The sequence below is a fragment of the Myotis daubentonii genome, chromosome 12 (assembly GCF_963259705.1).
Source record: "Myotis daubentonii chromosome 12, mMyoDau2.1, whole genome shotgun sequence".
Lineage (NCBI taxonomy): Eukaryota > Metazoa > Chordata > Mammalia > Chiroptera > Vespertilionidae > Myotis > Myotis daubentonii.
In genome coordinates this window covers 67,217,938-67,234,688 of record NC_081851.1, presented here as the reverse complement: position 1 = coordinate 67,234,688, position 16,751 = coordinate 67,217,938, and the positions used below count along the sequence as shown (strand labels likewise).

At 49.0% G+C, this 16,751-nt stretch overlaps 1 protein-coding gene across 1 annotated transcript in view; it reads left to right on the top strand.

Moving 5' to 3' along the window:
- Positions 1–2,870, top strand: part of WDR43 (WD repeat domain 43) — a 39,433-nt gene extending 36,563 nt beyond the window's left edge. Inside the window, exons 17-18 of the mRNA XM_059660222.1 lie at positions 1,148–1,194; positions 1,298–2,870. Coding sequence (XP_059516205.1) covers positions 1,148–1,194; positions 1,298–1,483 — 233 coding nt within the window. The 3' untranslated portion in view covers positions 1,484–2,870. The remainder of the gene's footprint in view (positions 1–1,147; positions 1,195–1,297) is intronic.
- The last annotated feature ends 13,881 nt before the right edge of the window (positions 2,871–16,751 follow it).

Here is a 16,751-nt window from a genome sequence, read left to right as displayed (position 1 = left end):
AACTTTGCAATTCTTATCCTTCTCCAATAGAAAATGCAGCAGGATCTGTAATAACACTGTTACTAATGAGATATGTAAATAACCAAGTTTACTGGATACCAAGGCCAGATAAAAGGAAATCTGGTAGTATTATGTCTCAATAATGTATGTCCCAGTCAGAAAATGTATTAGAAAAATAAGATCTCATTCATAGCAATAAAAAAAACCTATGAAGTACCTAAAAGTACATCTAAAAGTGTTGCAAAACCTTTGTAAGTTATAAAGCATAATTGAAGGACATAAAAGCATATCATGCTGTACATACACAGGACTTACTTATAATTCAAAGTTTGTACCTTTTGACCTTCACCCATTTCCTCCACCCCTCACCTCTTGCAACCACCAGTGTGTTCTATCTGACTTAATTCACTTAGGTTAGTGCCCTCAAGGCCCATCCATGTTGTCACATATAGCAGGATTTCTTTAAAAAACTTATTTTATGGGTATTCCATTGTATATATGTGCCGTATTTTCTTATTTACTCATTATGGACACTTGGGTTATTAGCTGTCGTCAATAATGCTGTAGTGAATATGGGGTGTAGATAGCTCTTGTTCCCTTCAGCATATACTCAAGTGGGATTGGTGAATCATATGGTAGTTCTAGTTTTAATTTCTTGAGGCACCTCCATACTGTTTTCTTAGTGGCTGCACCATTTTACATTTCCATCCATAGTATTATACAAGGCTCCATTTTTTAAAAAACTGAAATTCTTTATTGTTTAAAGTATTACATATGTTTTCTTCCCCCCCGCCCCCCATTTGACCTCTCCCCAGCCGCTCTCACCCTCCCTACTCTCTTTGTCCATTGGTTATGCATGCATACAAGTCAAGGCTCCATCCCCCCCCCCCCCCCCCATCTTCAGCTTTGTTTAAGATGGTATTTTGTTAGCATTTGGTACTTCTTCCTGCTCAGTGAAATCTTGATGGAATAATATAATGTGCAATGTGCTTTTATGCAGATGAGAATATTGTTACTACTTAGATGGATCATAGTTGAATATAATATTTCTGAAAGTAAATTCACGTATCTGATTCTGTTTAGTTTTCAGGGCTCTGCCCTCTGCTTTGATCACAAAATTAAGGCTGCATTTTTTCCCCTCTTACAGAATCTTCTGAAGAGGAGTCTGATGATGAAATAGATAAAGATTCTGATGTGAGTAATTTATTCGCTGGTACATAAATCTGCTTTTGTAACCTTGTACCCTGTAAGAACAAGGCCTTCATGAGCGCTTTCCTTGCTTAATAATTTTTGCCAGGATAATTGGGATGAAGATGAGGAAGAGAAAGAAAGTGAAAAAGAGGAGGAGGTTGAGGAGGAGGAGGAAGATGAGGATTCGGAAGAAAAAGATGAAGAAAATGGTGAGGACAGAGATGTGACAAGTGAAAAAGAATTAAATGGAGATTCTGACTTAGATCCTGACAATGAAAGTGAAGAGGAATGAAGGCAGAAAACAAGCCAGTGGAACTGTATAGACTGGCTCACCTTCCCAGTGCTGAGAGTTCCCTGGGGAGGCTGGCTGACAGGATGCCAAGGACCGACCGCTGCACATTTCCCAGTTGCTGATGGTGGCTCCCAGGCCCCTAGTCCTGAACAAGACTTAACTGTGTAAATATGAGTGTTTCATTCAAATGTTAATAAACTTTACACAGTAAATAGACACATTTTCTGCAATGTACTGACATCAGTGTCGAATATATGGTATATTTTTATAATATAATATCCTAGTATGACTTGGTTATACCAAGAATTGGCTTCAGTGAAGATACAGACATTTCCCAGATAGGGTTCAAGACCTGGACTTGTGTGAAGGAGTCAGCTCTTATCTCAGGTTGGTATCTTTCACCAAATCGAGATATGAAGCAGCACGAGGGAAAGGAATTTTAATTTGATAATTATAAAATATGAAGGGATAACAGTAAAAATGTGATTTAAAAAATGAAATCACCAGTGTCCCTAGATTGTCTATTAACTGTGGTAATCTGATTTGAGTCAGATTGGATATTTGGAGGGCTTCTCTAAAACAACCACTTATTTTTTAAGCTGTCATGTGAAATATTTTTTAAAAACAAAATTATGATAATTAAAAAAATTCAAGAGTTAGCCATATTAAGGATTTTTCTTGACTGCAAGTTGGCTGTAAAGAATCATTAGTGTATAGATTTCGAAGTGCTCATTACCTGCAACTTTTAAAAAATTCAGTGATAGCTGCTTTTGAAGAGGTTTTCATTATTATTTAAATTACTAATGGATCAAAGAACAATTGTTTATTTTTTTCTCTTTGGTTTTAGATATTGATGATAACCTTGTTGGAGTTTTTTTCCAAAGAAAATATTTTTATAATTAAGTAATTTAATGTTTTCCTTTGTTTTCATTACCCACTCTTGGCAGTGTTAGGGTATCTGTTTACCTTTAAAATAATAAATCTGACTCAAGATTTTTTATGTATGTATAAATACGTATTTTGGTGTGCCACAAACACCTTTTCAAATTAGTGATTTTTTTTAAAAACATGCCAGTATTTGTTTAGTGCTCTCTAGGGAACATGCAGATGGAAGCTCACCTCTTAAGGAAGGGCTGGGGAGATGGGTTTAATTTTCCCGTCTGTGAATAAGTAAAACAAAGCCATTATCTTTGAGGGACTTTTTAACCATCTATGGTGAGACAGATTTCTATGTTCAACTAATAGCGCTGGAGTGGAAGAAGTATCTTGGGAAAGTGAGGTTGAGCCAGCTACTGTTATAATGTACAGTTATATTTGTCTATAAATGGAGCCGTTTATGGGAATTTAATACCATTCTCTTTGTAAAGTGAATAAATATTCATCTTTATCCATTGCTTGTCTTGTGATATATGCAGAGAAATGGCCACACATTTGGCCTTGTGGCATAAAAGTTTTAAAAAGCAATTTTATCCCACTAGCATTAATAGGTAAATGCTTTCAGTGCTTGTTGGATAACATTTGTAATGAAGTGAAAGAACCAGGAACTCTGTTGTAACCTAGCGATTGCTTCTTGATGCAGCCCAGGCAGCTGGGTCGCCTGGCACAGCTCGCTGCTGGCTGACCTTCCAGGATCCTGTGCTTTTATAGTTTCTGTTTTGTGCTCTGAGTCAGATTTCCCTGCACCTGGCTATCTAAAGAGGCATCTAATAACTGCTTACTAATTATTTTTTTAATTGATTTCAGAGAGAGGAAGGGAAAGGAAGAGAGAGAGAGAGAGAAACATCGATGAGAACATGCCCCCAACTGGGGATCTAGCCTGCAACCTGGGCATGTGCCCTGACTGGGAATTGAACTGTAACCTCCTGATTCATAGGTCAACGCTCAACCACTGAGCCACACCACCTGGGCACTAATTATTTTTGGTTTAGATGAATCCAGAGTTAAATTACGTTTGTTACAGGGTATTTTTCACTGTGTTTTTCTCCTAATCTAGCCAAAAAAGTTTTATGTGTGGTGTTGTCTTTTGTGATTTGATTTTTCTTTCCAACTTTTGATTTTGAAAAATTAACCATTCGTGATCAAATCAAGGGTCACACACTGTATTTGGTTGTCATTGCTCTGACAGGACAGTTACTGTGGTTGGGTCTCCTCAGCAGCACCTAGGACGGCTGGTTAGGGTCCATTCTAATAATTCAGGGGGCAGCTTGCTCCTGGCCCTGGGTACCATCACAATATGGTTACATCTGGGAAACAAACTGGCTTTTTCAGCCAATCTTGTTAATCTCAACGTAGCCACGCCTGCCCCTCCTTTTTTTTTTTTTATTGTGGTAAACTATATATGAACTGTACCCTTTTAGCCACTTTTGAGTGTGCATTTCTGTGGCAGTAAGTACATTTACATGGCTGTGCAACTGGCAAAGTCTCTTAAGTGGTGATTTTTGTGATAGGATCAGGTCCAGGAGGTGAAAGGGTGAACATGAATAGTCAGTCTGTTGCAGAGAGACCAAATTTGAGGCCAGAAGCGCCAATTCTGGGCCTATACTGCAGCATGGCAATGAAACACCTACTTGATTTATTTTTTCCTTTGGTCCATAACAGGAGAATAACGGTAATCCTGTCTGACACAAGGATGCTGGGAGAATCAAATGGGACAATGTCTGGGACACTGAACCCCAAAGTGCAGCACAGGGCAAAAGGGGTTCTTTATAGAACCATGAATTGTTAGACATTTTTCCAATATGGGAGGGGAGGATGGGGCCCAAGTTTCTTAGGGAAACTCCCTATGGTCTCTGGCACTTTTAAGAAATTGAAACAGAGCCTATGGGTAAACAGTCCTTTTCCACAAGTGAAAAATGAATTAAATATTTTCCCCCTTTAATGTATTTTTTAATCTATTGTTTTAAAAGTAAAGATGTTGCTGGTGGGAATGCAGATTGGTGCAGCATTAAGTCCCAAAATTAAAAATGGAACTTGCGTTTGACCCAGTAATCCCACTTCTGGAAATATATCCTAAAAACACCAACCAGAAAGAATATCACCTCTATGTTCATAGCAGCGTTATTTACAATAGCTAAGATTTGGAAACAGCCCAAGTTACCCACCTGTAGATGAATGGATAAAAAAGCCGTGGGAAATCTACACTGGAATACTATGCAGCTGTGAAAAAGGGATCTTTTACCCTTTGGGACAGCATGGATGGACCTGGAAAATATGCCAAGTGAAATAAGCCAAAGTGAGAAAGACAAATATCACATGATCTCACTTGTGGAATCTAATGAACAAAATGAATTGACAACAAAATAAGACCCAAAGCATGGAGGCAGGGAACAAACTGACATACCTCGATGTGGGGTTGCGGGGACAAGAAGAGAGAAACCCAAGAACTTACATGCATAGCCCATGGACATGGGCAGTAGGGAAGTGACGACCTGTGGGGTGGGTCGGTGCTGGGAGGAGAAGGAAAATGGGGAGAGGGATGGGAGCTATCTGCAATACTATCAACAACCAAAGAGCATAAAGAAGGAACATAAAGTCAACCATTTGTAATGTTTTCTTGTGTCTCCTTTTCATCTTTTTGCATGTGTGCACACATTACGAAATTTGGATCATATGTTTTAAACGTCACATCATATATAGTTAATTATCTTTTGAAATAATGTTGCTTGTGGCTATTAGTATTCCACTGTGTTACACTTTAACTAAATGTTCTGTAATAATTTGTTAGAAGTAATGCTACAATGAACATTCTTGCATTTTTTAAAAAAATATTTTATTGATTTTTTACAGAGAGGAAGGGAGAGGGATAGAGAGTTAGAAACATCGATGAGAGAGAAACATTGATCAGCTGCCTTCTGCACACTCCCCACAGGGGATGTGCCCGCAAGCAAGGTACATGCCCTTGACCGGAATCGAACCTGGGACCCTTGAGTCCGCAGGCCGACGCTCTATCCACTGAGCCAAACTGGTTAGGGCCATTCTTGCATTTTATGTTTCTTTAAAGGTACTCTTGTGAGATATTCCTAGGAGGGATGTTACTAAAATGCAAGAATATTCTCTTAGACTTAAAAAATTTGCCCAAATTCTTTCCCAGAAAGGTTGCATAGATGTTAAGCCCACAAGCTGTGCTTGTGTTTCCATCTCATCATGAGACTCAGTTCACCTGCTGTTCTCATTGCCACTTGTGTTTCTTTAAAGCAGTGGTTCTCAACCTTCCTAATGCCGCGACCCTTTAATACAGTTCCTCATGTTGTGGTGACCCCAATTTCATTGTTACAAACTGAACATAAAGCATAGTGATGGATCACAAAAACAATATGTAATTATATATGTGTTTTCCGATGATCTTAGGCAACCCCTGTGAAAGGGTCATTCGACCCCCAAAGAGGTTGCGACCCACAGGTTGAGAATCGCTGCTTTAAAGTGTTGCGGGTTCAAGTCCTTGTTTGTGCCTAAAGGGATTGTCTTATTTACCTGTAAAAGTTTTTCATATATTAAAGATATTCCTTGCCAAACATGATACAAACATTTTCTCCAACTTGTCCTTTAATTTTTTTTCTTGATGCTATTTTTTAAAATAGTTTTCTTGTTTTTAAGCTTAAAAACTTCCTCCTTGTAGTTTGTTCTAGTCATGTTATATCTTTAATTTTTTTTAAAAAAAATTTACCTCTCTAGTAACTGGTTGTTATTTGTCAATGCACTGGTTGTGAAATGAAGTGGGTTGCAACCACCATTTTTCAAAGTAGAGAGGTAATTAATATGGAAAATACTAGAGCATTGCATGTAGTTAAGGGTAATTGCTTTAGAGAGGTTTTATATACGCGAGGGTGCAATGTAAAAGGTGTTCTGTGGGTAAGATATTTGAAAGCTCCTGCTCTAATGCATGTGGAATTCTGTGTATCAGTGTGTCAGTGAGGCGAGGCCCTCGGGGTGCTCTCTCTCCCTCCACCCCCGTACCAGTGTTCTGCACGCTGTTGAATACTGCTTGCTGTGGACTGAATTTGTATTCTCCCCTAATTCATTTGTCAAAACCCTAATCCCCAACATGATGGTGTTTGAAGTGGGGGCCTTCGGGAGCCCTCCTGGTAGGATTATGGTCATTATAGGAAGGTGAGAGGGCTTGCTTCCTCTACTCTGCAGAGGGAGGGCATCGAGAAGATAGCCATCTGCAAACTCAGCAGGTTCTCCCGGGGACCAGCTCTGCGGGCACCTTGATCTGGACTCTCAGCTTTGAGAACTGAGGAAGAAGTGCCTGCTGTCTGAGTCACCAGTGTGGGAATTGGTTACAGCAAACGGGTATAACGGACTTACTGCCCTGGCGGCTTGCTTTGTCATACGGTAGGTGTGGTTCAGCTTTTCATCCCAGTCCACTGATCTCTTCTTGTGGCCGTACATTAGTTTGAGCTATTGTAGCTTTATAATTCATTTTTATTGTTGCTAACTTTATATCTCTTTGACATATTTCCCTAAACATATCTTTGCCTTTTTAATTGTCCATATTATTAAGTAAAGTTTCTTTGGTTGTAAGAAACAAAAACTTAACTAGAGGCAGCATAAGCAAAAATAAATGTATGGTAATTTCAAAGAATCTCAGTACAGAAGGGAACAGCTGGGCCTCAGGAAGGATTGCGAGTAGGTGGGGGAAAACCATAGGACCTTTGGTCCCTTAGCTGTTGTCCTCAGCTGCCCGTTGTCCTCCCTGTCTTTTGCTGCCTCCCACTCCTACAGTCCAGCCACCTGCTGATTTTCGGGAAAGGTGGGTATTCTCTGCCTCTCTGGCCCACTCTCCTCCCTTCTCCATCTGCTCTATGCACAGGAAGGCTGAGTTTCACACACTGCGCCAGCCCAGCTCCTTTGCCTGGCTTCTGGTGGGATCAGCCCATGAGAGGTCCTGGCAAGGACTTGACAGGTGGGAGGGGAGGAGGTCAGGGTATTTACTGCCCTGGTGAGCTCCGCTGTCCCCACTTGTGCCTTGACCCCAGCGGGAGCCCAGTAACAATCCCCTTTGCTCTTTTGTGGCTCTAGTTTAAAGGTTGCTGTCCATTCTCGTCTGCCCCAGAAGGCCTTGCCCTCCCCACGCCTTAAGAAGGCTATGGACCCCACAGCTGCCTTGTCTGAGTGTGTGCTGCTACCTGCAGGAGCCGGAGCTGTTCCCGCTGCCCATCCTGGGAGACGGCGGCTGCATCTTGGTCCAGGTGCCCACCACGTCCCACCACCCATGCCTGGGGCGGCGCCCAGGTTCACGGTGAGCTGAGCAGGTGTCAACCTCACAGCTTAAGCATTTGAAAAATACCTCTATTTTTTTAAGTGTGGTAAAATATGCATAATACAAATTTACCATTTTAACCATTTTTTAAGTTTTTGGTTCAGTGGCATTAAGTATATTTACATTGTTGTGCCACCATCACCACCATCTCCATAACCTTTTCATCCTCTCGAATTGAAACTGTCCCCATTAAATACTAACTCCCCACTGCCCCCTCCCCCAGCCTCTGACAACCACTTTTCTCCTTTCTATGAATTTGGTTAGACACCGCATTAAGAAATAAATTAGAATTAGACAAGTAAACACAGAAATGCATTCTTGTAAGACAGGATGAGAACATGGCATTGGCCTGGGCCTTGTAGGAAGCAACGACTACAATCAGCTGCTGACAGATGCTTAACAGGCGCATCTAGAAACTAGCAACTCAGAGCTGAAGTCCTTGATTCAGTTAAGTGTGGGAGACTGTCTAGTTTTGAGATACTAAAATGGGTTTTGATGAACAGAGGCTACAGCCCATTTTTCTCAGGTGTCCCCAAATCCTCTCTCCCTCGCCGGACATCCTGCGTGTGGAGTTCAGATCGCACGCGGGGGTTGCTCACTGTGCTTGCTTTGATTTGCTGAATTTGGTGGCTGCTATCATGACGTTTTCTCCCCTGCTCTTTTTTGGGTTAGAAGGACAGTGTCAATATAAAAAACAACCGCTAGGTGCCAGCCTTGCTTTTGCAAATTTCTTCTGATCCTGGACCAGGCCTCTGGAGGAAAGCTGCTAGTTGTGACCGCTTCCTGTGTAACACACGCTGGATTGATGGCTGCCTTATTGTGGTTTAACTCATGCCCCTCTCCCTCTATGCTCTGTAGCTGGACTGTTACATGTCAGTACTATCCAACAGACCATTCTGTGATGACGAAAACGTTCTCTGATGCCCAGTATGGTAGTCACTAGCCACGCGTGGGCATTGAGCCCTTAAAATGTAGCCAGTGTGGCTGAGTAAATGAATTTTAAATTATATTTTCATTCATTAATTTACGTTAAATGTGGCTATGATATGGAGCAGCACAGATCTTAAGGCTTGATTAGATTTAGGTGTAATAGTTTTGACATGAGACCTTGTCATGATGTATATACTTCATATTGTAACACATCAGGAGGTGAGATAATGAAACATTGTCTCATTGTTAGTGATGCTGGTAAAAAAAAAAAAAAAAAAAAAGCCTTTACTGAGTATATTTTACAATTAATAAAAGCATACATGCTGGGGTCCGGCCCCAGCGGGTCCAGGGGTTCCCCAAAGGTGTGGACGGAGTCGGCGAAGAAGGAATGACACGGAGACAGCGTTCAGTTGATCAGCAGCCTAGCCAGGATCTCTAGCCAGGATCTCCAGCCAAGTTCTGGTCTGGATCTCCAGAGAGGTTCTGCTCAGGTTCTCCAGTCAGGTTCAGTCACCAGGTTCTAGTCAGGCTCTCCTGCCAATCTCCACAGTCAGGTTCAGTCCAGGATCCCCTGCCATGCTCTCTCGCCAGGCTTTGCCTCCAGGCTCCGAGGCCAGTCCCTGTCCAGGATCCTCCGGCAAGCTCTCGCCAGCGAAGTTCTTCTGTATCTAGAGAACGTTCTGTGTAGGTTCTATGCCTAGGCTCTGTCTCTCTTGGTCCTGTCTTCCAAGCCCTGTGTCCTTAGTTCTGTGTTCTGAGTTCTGTGTCTTTCTGTCTTGTTACAACTGTATTTATACCAGTTGATTCAATCCTATCAATCTCTATTACAAAGGTTAGGGCGTTTCTTATCTCCATTCCAGGGAGAAAAGATTATGTAGTTTAAGCATGATTGTTTGTAGTTAAAGGGATTAATTACCCGCCTGGCACTTAGTTGAGGGGTTTTATTCCCTCCCTAACTTCAGGGGAAAATCCCTACCTGGGGATTCAACCTTTCTCGGAGAGGTGACCTTGGTTAAAACACAGCGCCAAGAAGGTGAGCAAACATATTAAGAACAGTATGCCATATATGCCAGGTCCCTTGAAACAGCAAGGATGGACCGGCTCCCGGCACATACATTTTATATGTACAGCTCAATGGGTTCCAACAAATGTTTATGCCTGTATAACCATGATATAATCCAGTTACAGGAAATTTCCATCACCCCAAAACGTTCCCTGTGCATCTTCCCAGGAAATCCCCAATATTCCCAATATCCCTCTTCCCACAGTCTGTGGCAACCACTGATATGCTTTCTGTCACTATAGAATATATGTCTTTCCAAGAGCTTCATATAAATACAATCATATACATACACTCTTTTGATTCTGAGTTTCCATGAAGGCTACTCAACATGCTGTTTTTGAGATTCGGAGCTGTTGCATGTATCTACAGTTTATTTGTTGTTGTTGTTGTTGTTGCCAATTGGTATTCCATTGTATGGATATGCTACAATTTAGTTATTCCTCTGTTGATGGAGATTTGGGTTGTTTCCAGCTAACCTTTTCCTCTAAGCACTGCTTTAGCTGCACCCTGCAAATTTTATAGGCTGTGTTTTCGTTTTCATTCGGTACAAAACATTCCCCATTTTTCTTTTGTGAGTTCTCCTTCGACGCATGGATTATTTAGAAGCATGATTTTTAATATCCAAATATTTGGGGATTTCCCAAAGAGCTTTCTGTTAATAATTTCTAATTTAATTCTGTTGTGGTAAGAGATCATCTTCTGTATGACTTAATTCTTTATATTTACCGAGACTTTTTTTATGACCCGGTATACGATATATCTTGGTGAATGTTTCTTATGCCTCCCCTCCCATTCCCTGTCCCCCTTTATAGCGGATTGATTCTGGGATATGGGGGAAATGGGCCATGCAGTCCCCTGCATAGGTGGGTCCTATGTTTCACTCCAGCTACATTCTGGAATCATGCCGTTGGCCAGACCTGTCCCAGGACCAGGGCCACCTCCAGCCCAGCCATTCCCCACTTCTGTTTTGTGAAACAAATGTAAACGCAAAAAACATGCACCTGTCAGGGTTTCTCCATCACTCAGCTCCCGAGCACAGCCTGTGCTCTCTGTATTTCCAGCATCTGGCCCAGAGGGGCACAGGCAGCTTCGGGAAATGCTTTATGTTCGACACCCAGCAGGGACAGGGTGTGAGTGAGGGGAGCAAGCAGAGACACTGCCGAGGGACAGGGCAGGCGGGGTTGGAGGGGCTTGCGGGCCGAGGTGCTGAGCGCGACCTTTACCCTGAAGACACCGGGAGCCGCTGGCTGGGCAGTGACCATCGGGTCTCAGTTTTAGAAGCTCCGACTCTCGGGCTGTGATGCGAGGGTGGGTTTGGGGGGCGATGCCCATGCGCCCCCTGCCAGGTGGAGCTAAGGGACATCAAGGCCGACCTTATCCTGTCCCCCCCTGAACTTGGACGGGGGTTACCGTTCCAGGCCTCAGGGTTCCCACCTGTCAACGCAGGTATCTTCATACCTAGCTCTCGGGGCGACACAAAGCTCAGGGGGCCTCTTGCTGCCCCTCGCTGCCGCCAGGCCTCCTGGTTGGAGGAAGCGCCTCTTGCTGGGCCTCTGGTGGAGCCGTCATTAGTTCCCGGCAGCCAGCCGGCAGCTCGCGGCCCAGGGGCCGTGGAGTGGGCGCCTCCTGGTGGAGCCCCGTGAGCCCGTGGTTCTGGCTCCAGGCCAGGGCCCGCCCTGGGACCTTGTTCTCACTTCCCATTGGCTGCTCGCCTTGGCCCTCCCGGAGCTTGATTAATGAAAGCTGCCCCTTCCCGGGCGGCCTGCCCTGGGAGGTATCTCCGAGAAGAGGAGAGAACCCAGGAGGTGCTGGGCAGGCCGGGAGCTGGTTCGGTCGGCGAGTGTCGGAGTGTCGGCCCGGCTTCCTGGATGTGTGACTAGCCTTCCACCAGCTCTCCCTGCTCTGTATTTCTTACGCCTGCCAATTCCTCTGCAAAGAACATGGGCGGGGGTGGAGGGTGGGGGACGGCGAGGAGAAGAGGGTCGGCCTGGAAAAAAGTCTTAGTGCCTTTGGCCAAGTGGTTCTTTGCAAGGCCGCCTGGCATTGGCGAGGTCCCTGTGCCCTTGGATGATGAGGACTAGAAGGGGGTAGGGTAAGGAGTGGGAACAGTCATTTGAGGGGAGATGCCAGCCTAGGTATATGTGTCTGAGGGCTGGGCTCAATGAGGCAGCACATGGGCTGCCAGGGTGCACATTTCCCAGGAGCTGGGCTGTGGAGTGTGGTATGGAGGAGGCCACAGGCTTCCTGCTATCCAAGTATTTTCGGGGAAAGGCGCTATCAGTGAGGGAGGGCCTGCTACGGGCTAGACATAATCACCAGCCTGTTACAGGCCCCATGTAATCCTTACAGCAGCCCTATCAGGTCAGTGCCATTGTCACCCCGTTTTATAGATGATGAAACTGGGGCTGAGAAAGGTTAAGCAGTGGCCAGAGGTCACAAAGCTGGAAGAAGCAGGATCAGGATTCAAACCCAGCTCTGCCTGCTGCTGAGGCCTGGATGCTCACGCTGCCTGCCCTCTGCCCCCAGAAGCAGCTGAGAGCTGACCCAGAGTTGGGCCCAGAACTGCAGCCAAGCCAGGGGTTCGTGGCGACGGCCTCCCTGCCCCAAGCCTGGCTCTCGCTGGTGGCCCCGCAGGACAGGCTGGCCTCCCGGGAGTACCCAGTGCCCGGGTGAGCCCCAGAGGAGCTGAGGCCGAGGGGAACCGTCTCCTGGCTCCCTCTCTCCTCCATGCCAGGAGCTGTGGGCTCCTTCTGAGCAGTGGTTGCTATGCAGCCTTGTTTATTCAAAGAGAGCCTGGCAGAGAGCAGGAGCGGCCAGCAGCAGGGCCGGCGGCTCCCCCAGCACCTGCCCAGAAGGAGGCCCCCAGCCCCGGGCTGGAAGCTGGGCGGGGGGCCAGGGCATCCAGGCGCGGGGCCACCCTGTCCTAGCCTTTCTGGACCCACCAGCAGCAGCGCCTGTGGACAGACCATGGAACCTGGATTCCTCCGGTGACACAGGTCTGGCCTCTGGACAGAGCCGTGAGAGGTGATGTGCCCACTGCTGTTTGTAGGGGGAGGGGTGGGGAGGGGGAGGGGGCACCTGAAGTCCTTGGAGGGGCATCAGGGACCTGCTCTGGGGTAAGGACAAAGGTGGGGTGAGAGGAAAGGCCCCATCAGGAAACGGGGCTGTGTGACTGTGTGACTGTGGGGCGGTCCCTTCCAGCTCAGCTCGGGGGGAGCGGGTGGGAGCCAAGGAAGGAGTGGCTGCCCCGGGCTGTCCCCACCCCAGGTGTGCCCTCTGTCAGAGCTGTTTGGGGGTAAATGCAGCACAGGCCCCACCAGGCCAGGCTCCCTGCTAGTGCCAAGGGCTGTGGTGCCGGTGGCGATGGGGCGTCAGTGCGGCAGGCTCTGCGCTCGGGGCACGGGTAGGGGGCTGGGGGTGGGACGCCCAGGTAAAGCGCAGGCCTTGGAGGGGCTCTGCTCTGGGTGGGATTCCGAACCCCCGCCCCTGGCTGTGTGGGCTTCGGCTCTTCATTCGGAGCCTCAGTCTCCTGACCTGTACAGTGGGCATTAAGTAGCCCCCCTGGCAGCTGCTTGGGATGGAGACGGGAAGGAAGCAGCCGTGTGTCGGCCCCTGTGCCAGGCGGAAGCGGCTTTTGTTGATGCCGTTGTTATTTCGGGGATGATCGTGTGTCTTTCCACGGCAGACCTCGGGCTCTGAAACAAGGACTCTGGGGGCCCCTTCTTCAGGACAAGGGCCCCCGGTGGCTGGGCCCCCAGGGCTGGCATTTCCTCCGGGGCACCGAGGGGACTGGATGTGCTGTCCCTGTTGGTGCATCGCTGAGGCGGGTGGTAGAGCACGGTGGAGCCCAGCCCCAGCGGGGTGTGCAGGCCCCACACTGCTGTCCACCCGCCCTGGCCCCTGGCGGGTGGGGGCCTGTGGCCTCCTGGCCCCAGGCTGGCCGGCTCCCAGGGCTGGTCCGTCTCAGCCCCCAGAGGGAGCCGGGGCTGCAGGGATCTGAGGAAGGGGAATGTAGGGGAGCAAGTAATGGGAGCGGAGCTGAGCTCGGAGAGACCTGCCTCTGAAGGTCGCCCATTGCCCCAGGGCCACCTCAGTGGCCCCAGACCCTGCTCCCCAGCCTGCATGCTTGGAACTTTATTATTTGTTTTAGGCTCAACTTCTTGCAGACAGAAGAATGTATAAAACTCACAGTTTAAGGAAGGATTATGCAGTGGAAGTCTGTGTAGCCACCACCACCCAGGTCTAGAGAGAGACACTCGTCACCCTTTGAACTTGACATGAACAGAACCACACTCTACAGTCTCTGGGGTCCGGCTCCTCTCACTGAGCACTGCACCGGGAGTCGCCGGGTGTTGAATAGAGAGGTGGCTTGCTCAATGTCATTGCTGTGGCGTAGTCCATGGCGTGAGTCACCACGAGCTATTTTCCTGTTGGGCGTTGGGATTACTTTTAGTTTCTGGCTGTTATCAGGGGACAGTGAACATTCTCAGACTTCGTTCTTGGTTCACCTGCACATGGTTTTCTCTGGGGCAGACACCAGGGAGCGGACTTGCTGGGCATAGGGCTTGCATGTCTTTAACTTTATTATAAAGCCAGACTGCTTTCCCCAGTGGTTGTGGCCACTTGCACCTCGCCAGCCGTGTGTGAGAGCCATTCTGCTCTGCGTGCCGTCAGCACCTGGCATCGCCTGCAATCTTAACGCTTGCCAATCTTGGCAGATGGGTGGTGGCACCTCGTTCTGTTGAATTTGTATGTCCCCGGTTCCCAGGAGGCCAAGTACATGTCTGCGCTCGCCTTCCTCCCTCCCTCTTCTCCTTTCCTTTCCGTGCCCCTCCCGTCTCCTCTCTCTCAGCCCCTCGTCCTCAGTTTCCTGACCTCATCCCTTCCTCCTCTCCCCTCCTTGGGACGCAGATCACTCACCCACGTACTTCTCCGACACTGATGCTTGAGCTGCAGACCGGGCGCCAGGCAGCCACTGGGAAGTCCCAGATGCCATGGTCTCTGCTTCGCGGCCTCTGGTTCCTGCTTCACTCCCATCCCTTCCTGGGCCTTGGGTTTCCCATCAATAAAATTAGGGCAGGAAAAAGCTCCTCTGCAGAAGCCGTCCCGCTTTCCCGGGCAAGCCTGGTGCCCCAGCGAGGCCCGAGTGCAGGTGCAGCTCTTGGTCGGGGCCAGCGGCCTTCTCCAGGGCCGTGGAAAAGGTCTGCCATCCTCTGAGCGTCTCGCAAGGAGAGGAGCCCTTCCCGGAAGGGACAGCCGCTTCCATGCGAGGCTTGGTCAGCACGACGGTGCCGAGACTCGGGTTGGAAAAGATGTTTGGTTTCTTTCTAGTCGCTCTGGTATCTGTACGTGGCCGCTGATGCAGGGCAGAGGTGGTGCTCCAGCGGCTGGGCAGGCTCCCTGCACCTCCCCCTCTGTACCGCTCCCCCCCCCACCCCCCCGCCCCCCGCCACCCTGACCATGCAGGGAGCGCCAGGCAGGGGACTGGCCACCCTCTGTTGAAGGCTCTGGCCTGTGATCTGGCTCTAGGACCACTCAGCCCCTGATGGTGGGAATCTCCGGGTGGGCAGCAGGCTCTAGGCCCTGGCCAGCAGCTGGGCAGTTTTGGGCAGGATCCGACACCATGGCCCCCAGGCTCACCGAGAGCCCGAGTGCTTGGGACGCACTGTTGTGGTCTGAGGCACCGGGTCTGAGGTGACCGTCTGGGGAGGCCCTGGGGAGTTTGGAGAAGGGAGCTTTCCTCCCAGCCCAGCTGAGGGGGCCAGTGGACGCTGCCTGCAGGGGTGTGGGCCCGGGACAGGCTCTTACAGCCTCTCCAGCCTCAGACTGGCTGACCGCTGAGGTCAGTGCAGCTCCAAGTTTAGTGCCTGGGCCCGTGGCAGGGGAGAGGGCACTGCAGCCACAGGGGGCGTGTCTCTGAGCCAGTTAGGGCCCAGGAGAGGACACTGTGGGGGAGGGCAGGCTCACCTGTGCTCTGCCTCCTGGGGCCTGAGGAGGGGGGCTGGGGTGCCCCCACAGGGGGGCTGGTGGATGGGTATCCGTCCCCTGGTTTTGGGAGGAGGCGGCTCTTGGACTGCCCGCTCCAGGAGTAGGTGAGTCTTTCTCTGGAAGAAGGGGGAAATCAGCTAAAAAACTGGGGCGTCTGGCTGGGGCTGGTGGGAAAAGGAATGGAATCATCTGTCTTTTCTGGGGTCAGAACACACCATGTTCCCAACCTCCCTGATGGCCCGAGCCCAGCTCTCCAGCTCAGCAGCGCTACCTCCCACTTCATGGGCAAGATCAGGCCTTTGCTGCCTCCCCCAGGCTGCCCTCCTCCAGGCCGAGGCCTGTGCCTGCGCCCACCAGGCACCACAGCCTGTGCCTGTGCCCTGCGCCCACCAGGCACCCCTGCCTATGCCCGTGCCCTGTGCCCGCCAGGCACCCCTGCCTGTGCCCGTGCCCTGCGCCCACCAGGCACCCCTGCCTGTGCCCGTGCCCTGTGCCCGTCCAGTGACCCCGGGACCCTGCTCTGCCCGTTCCCCTCTCTTCTCCACATGGTCAGCCTGCCCCTCTCCTGGCTCTTTCTCTCCTCCTGTGAGTATGCTCTGTAATTCCCATCCTTAAAAACCCCCGGAGAACAAACAGCAAACAACACAAACTTCATCCACTCCCCCTCCTCAGCCCCCCAGCCTCTCCTCCCTTTCTCACCCGGCATTTCCAGAGGAGTCTCCACTCCCCGTCTCCACTTCCTGACCGTCCACACGGTGCCGTCCCCACATGCACAGAAATTGCTCCACTGACCGGGCTGATTCCCAAACCATCACAGCCAATGGACTCTTCTCTCCCCAGTCCTTTCCCCGCCCGACCTCTTTGCTGGCCCGACACTGTTCTCTCTCGGCTTCCCTGGCACCCATGCCCGGCTCCTGCCTGTCCTGGCGGTGGGCACTCTCTCTCGGCCAGGTCTTCCCACGGATGGCGTTTGCTCTCGTGGCTTCCATCGCTGTCTGGTTATCGGGGATTCCAAGCCTGTGGCT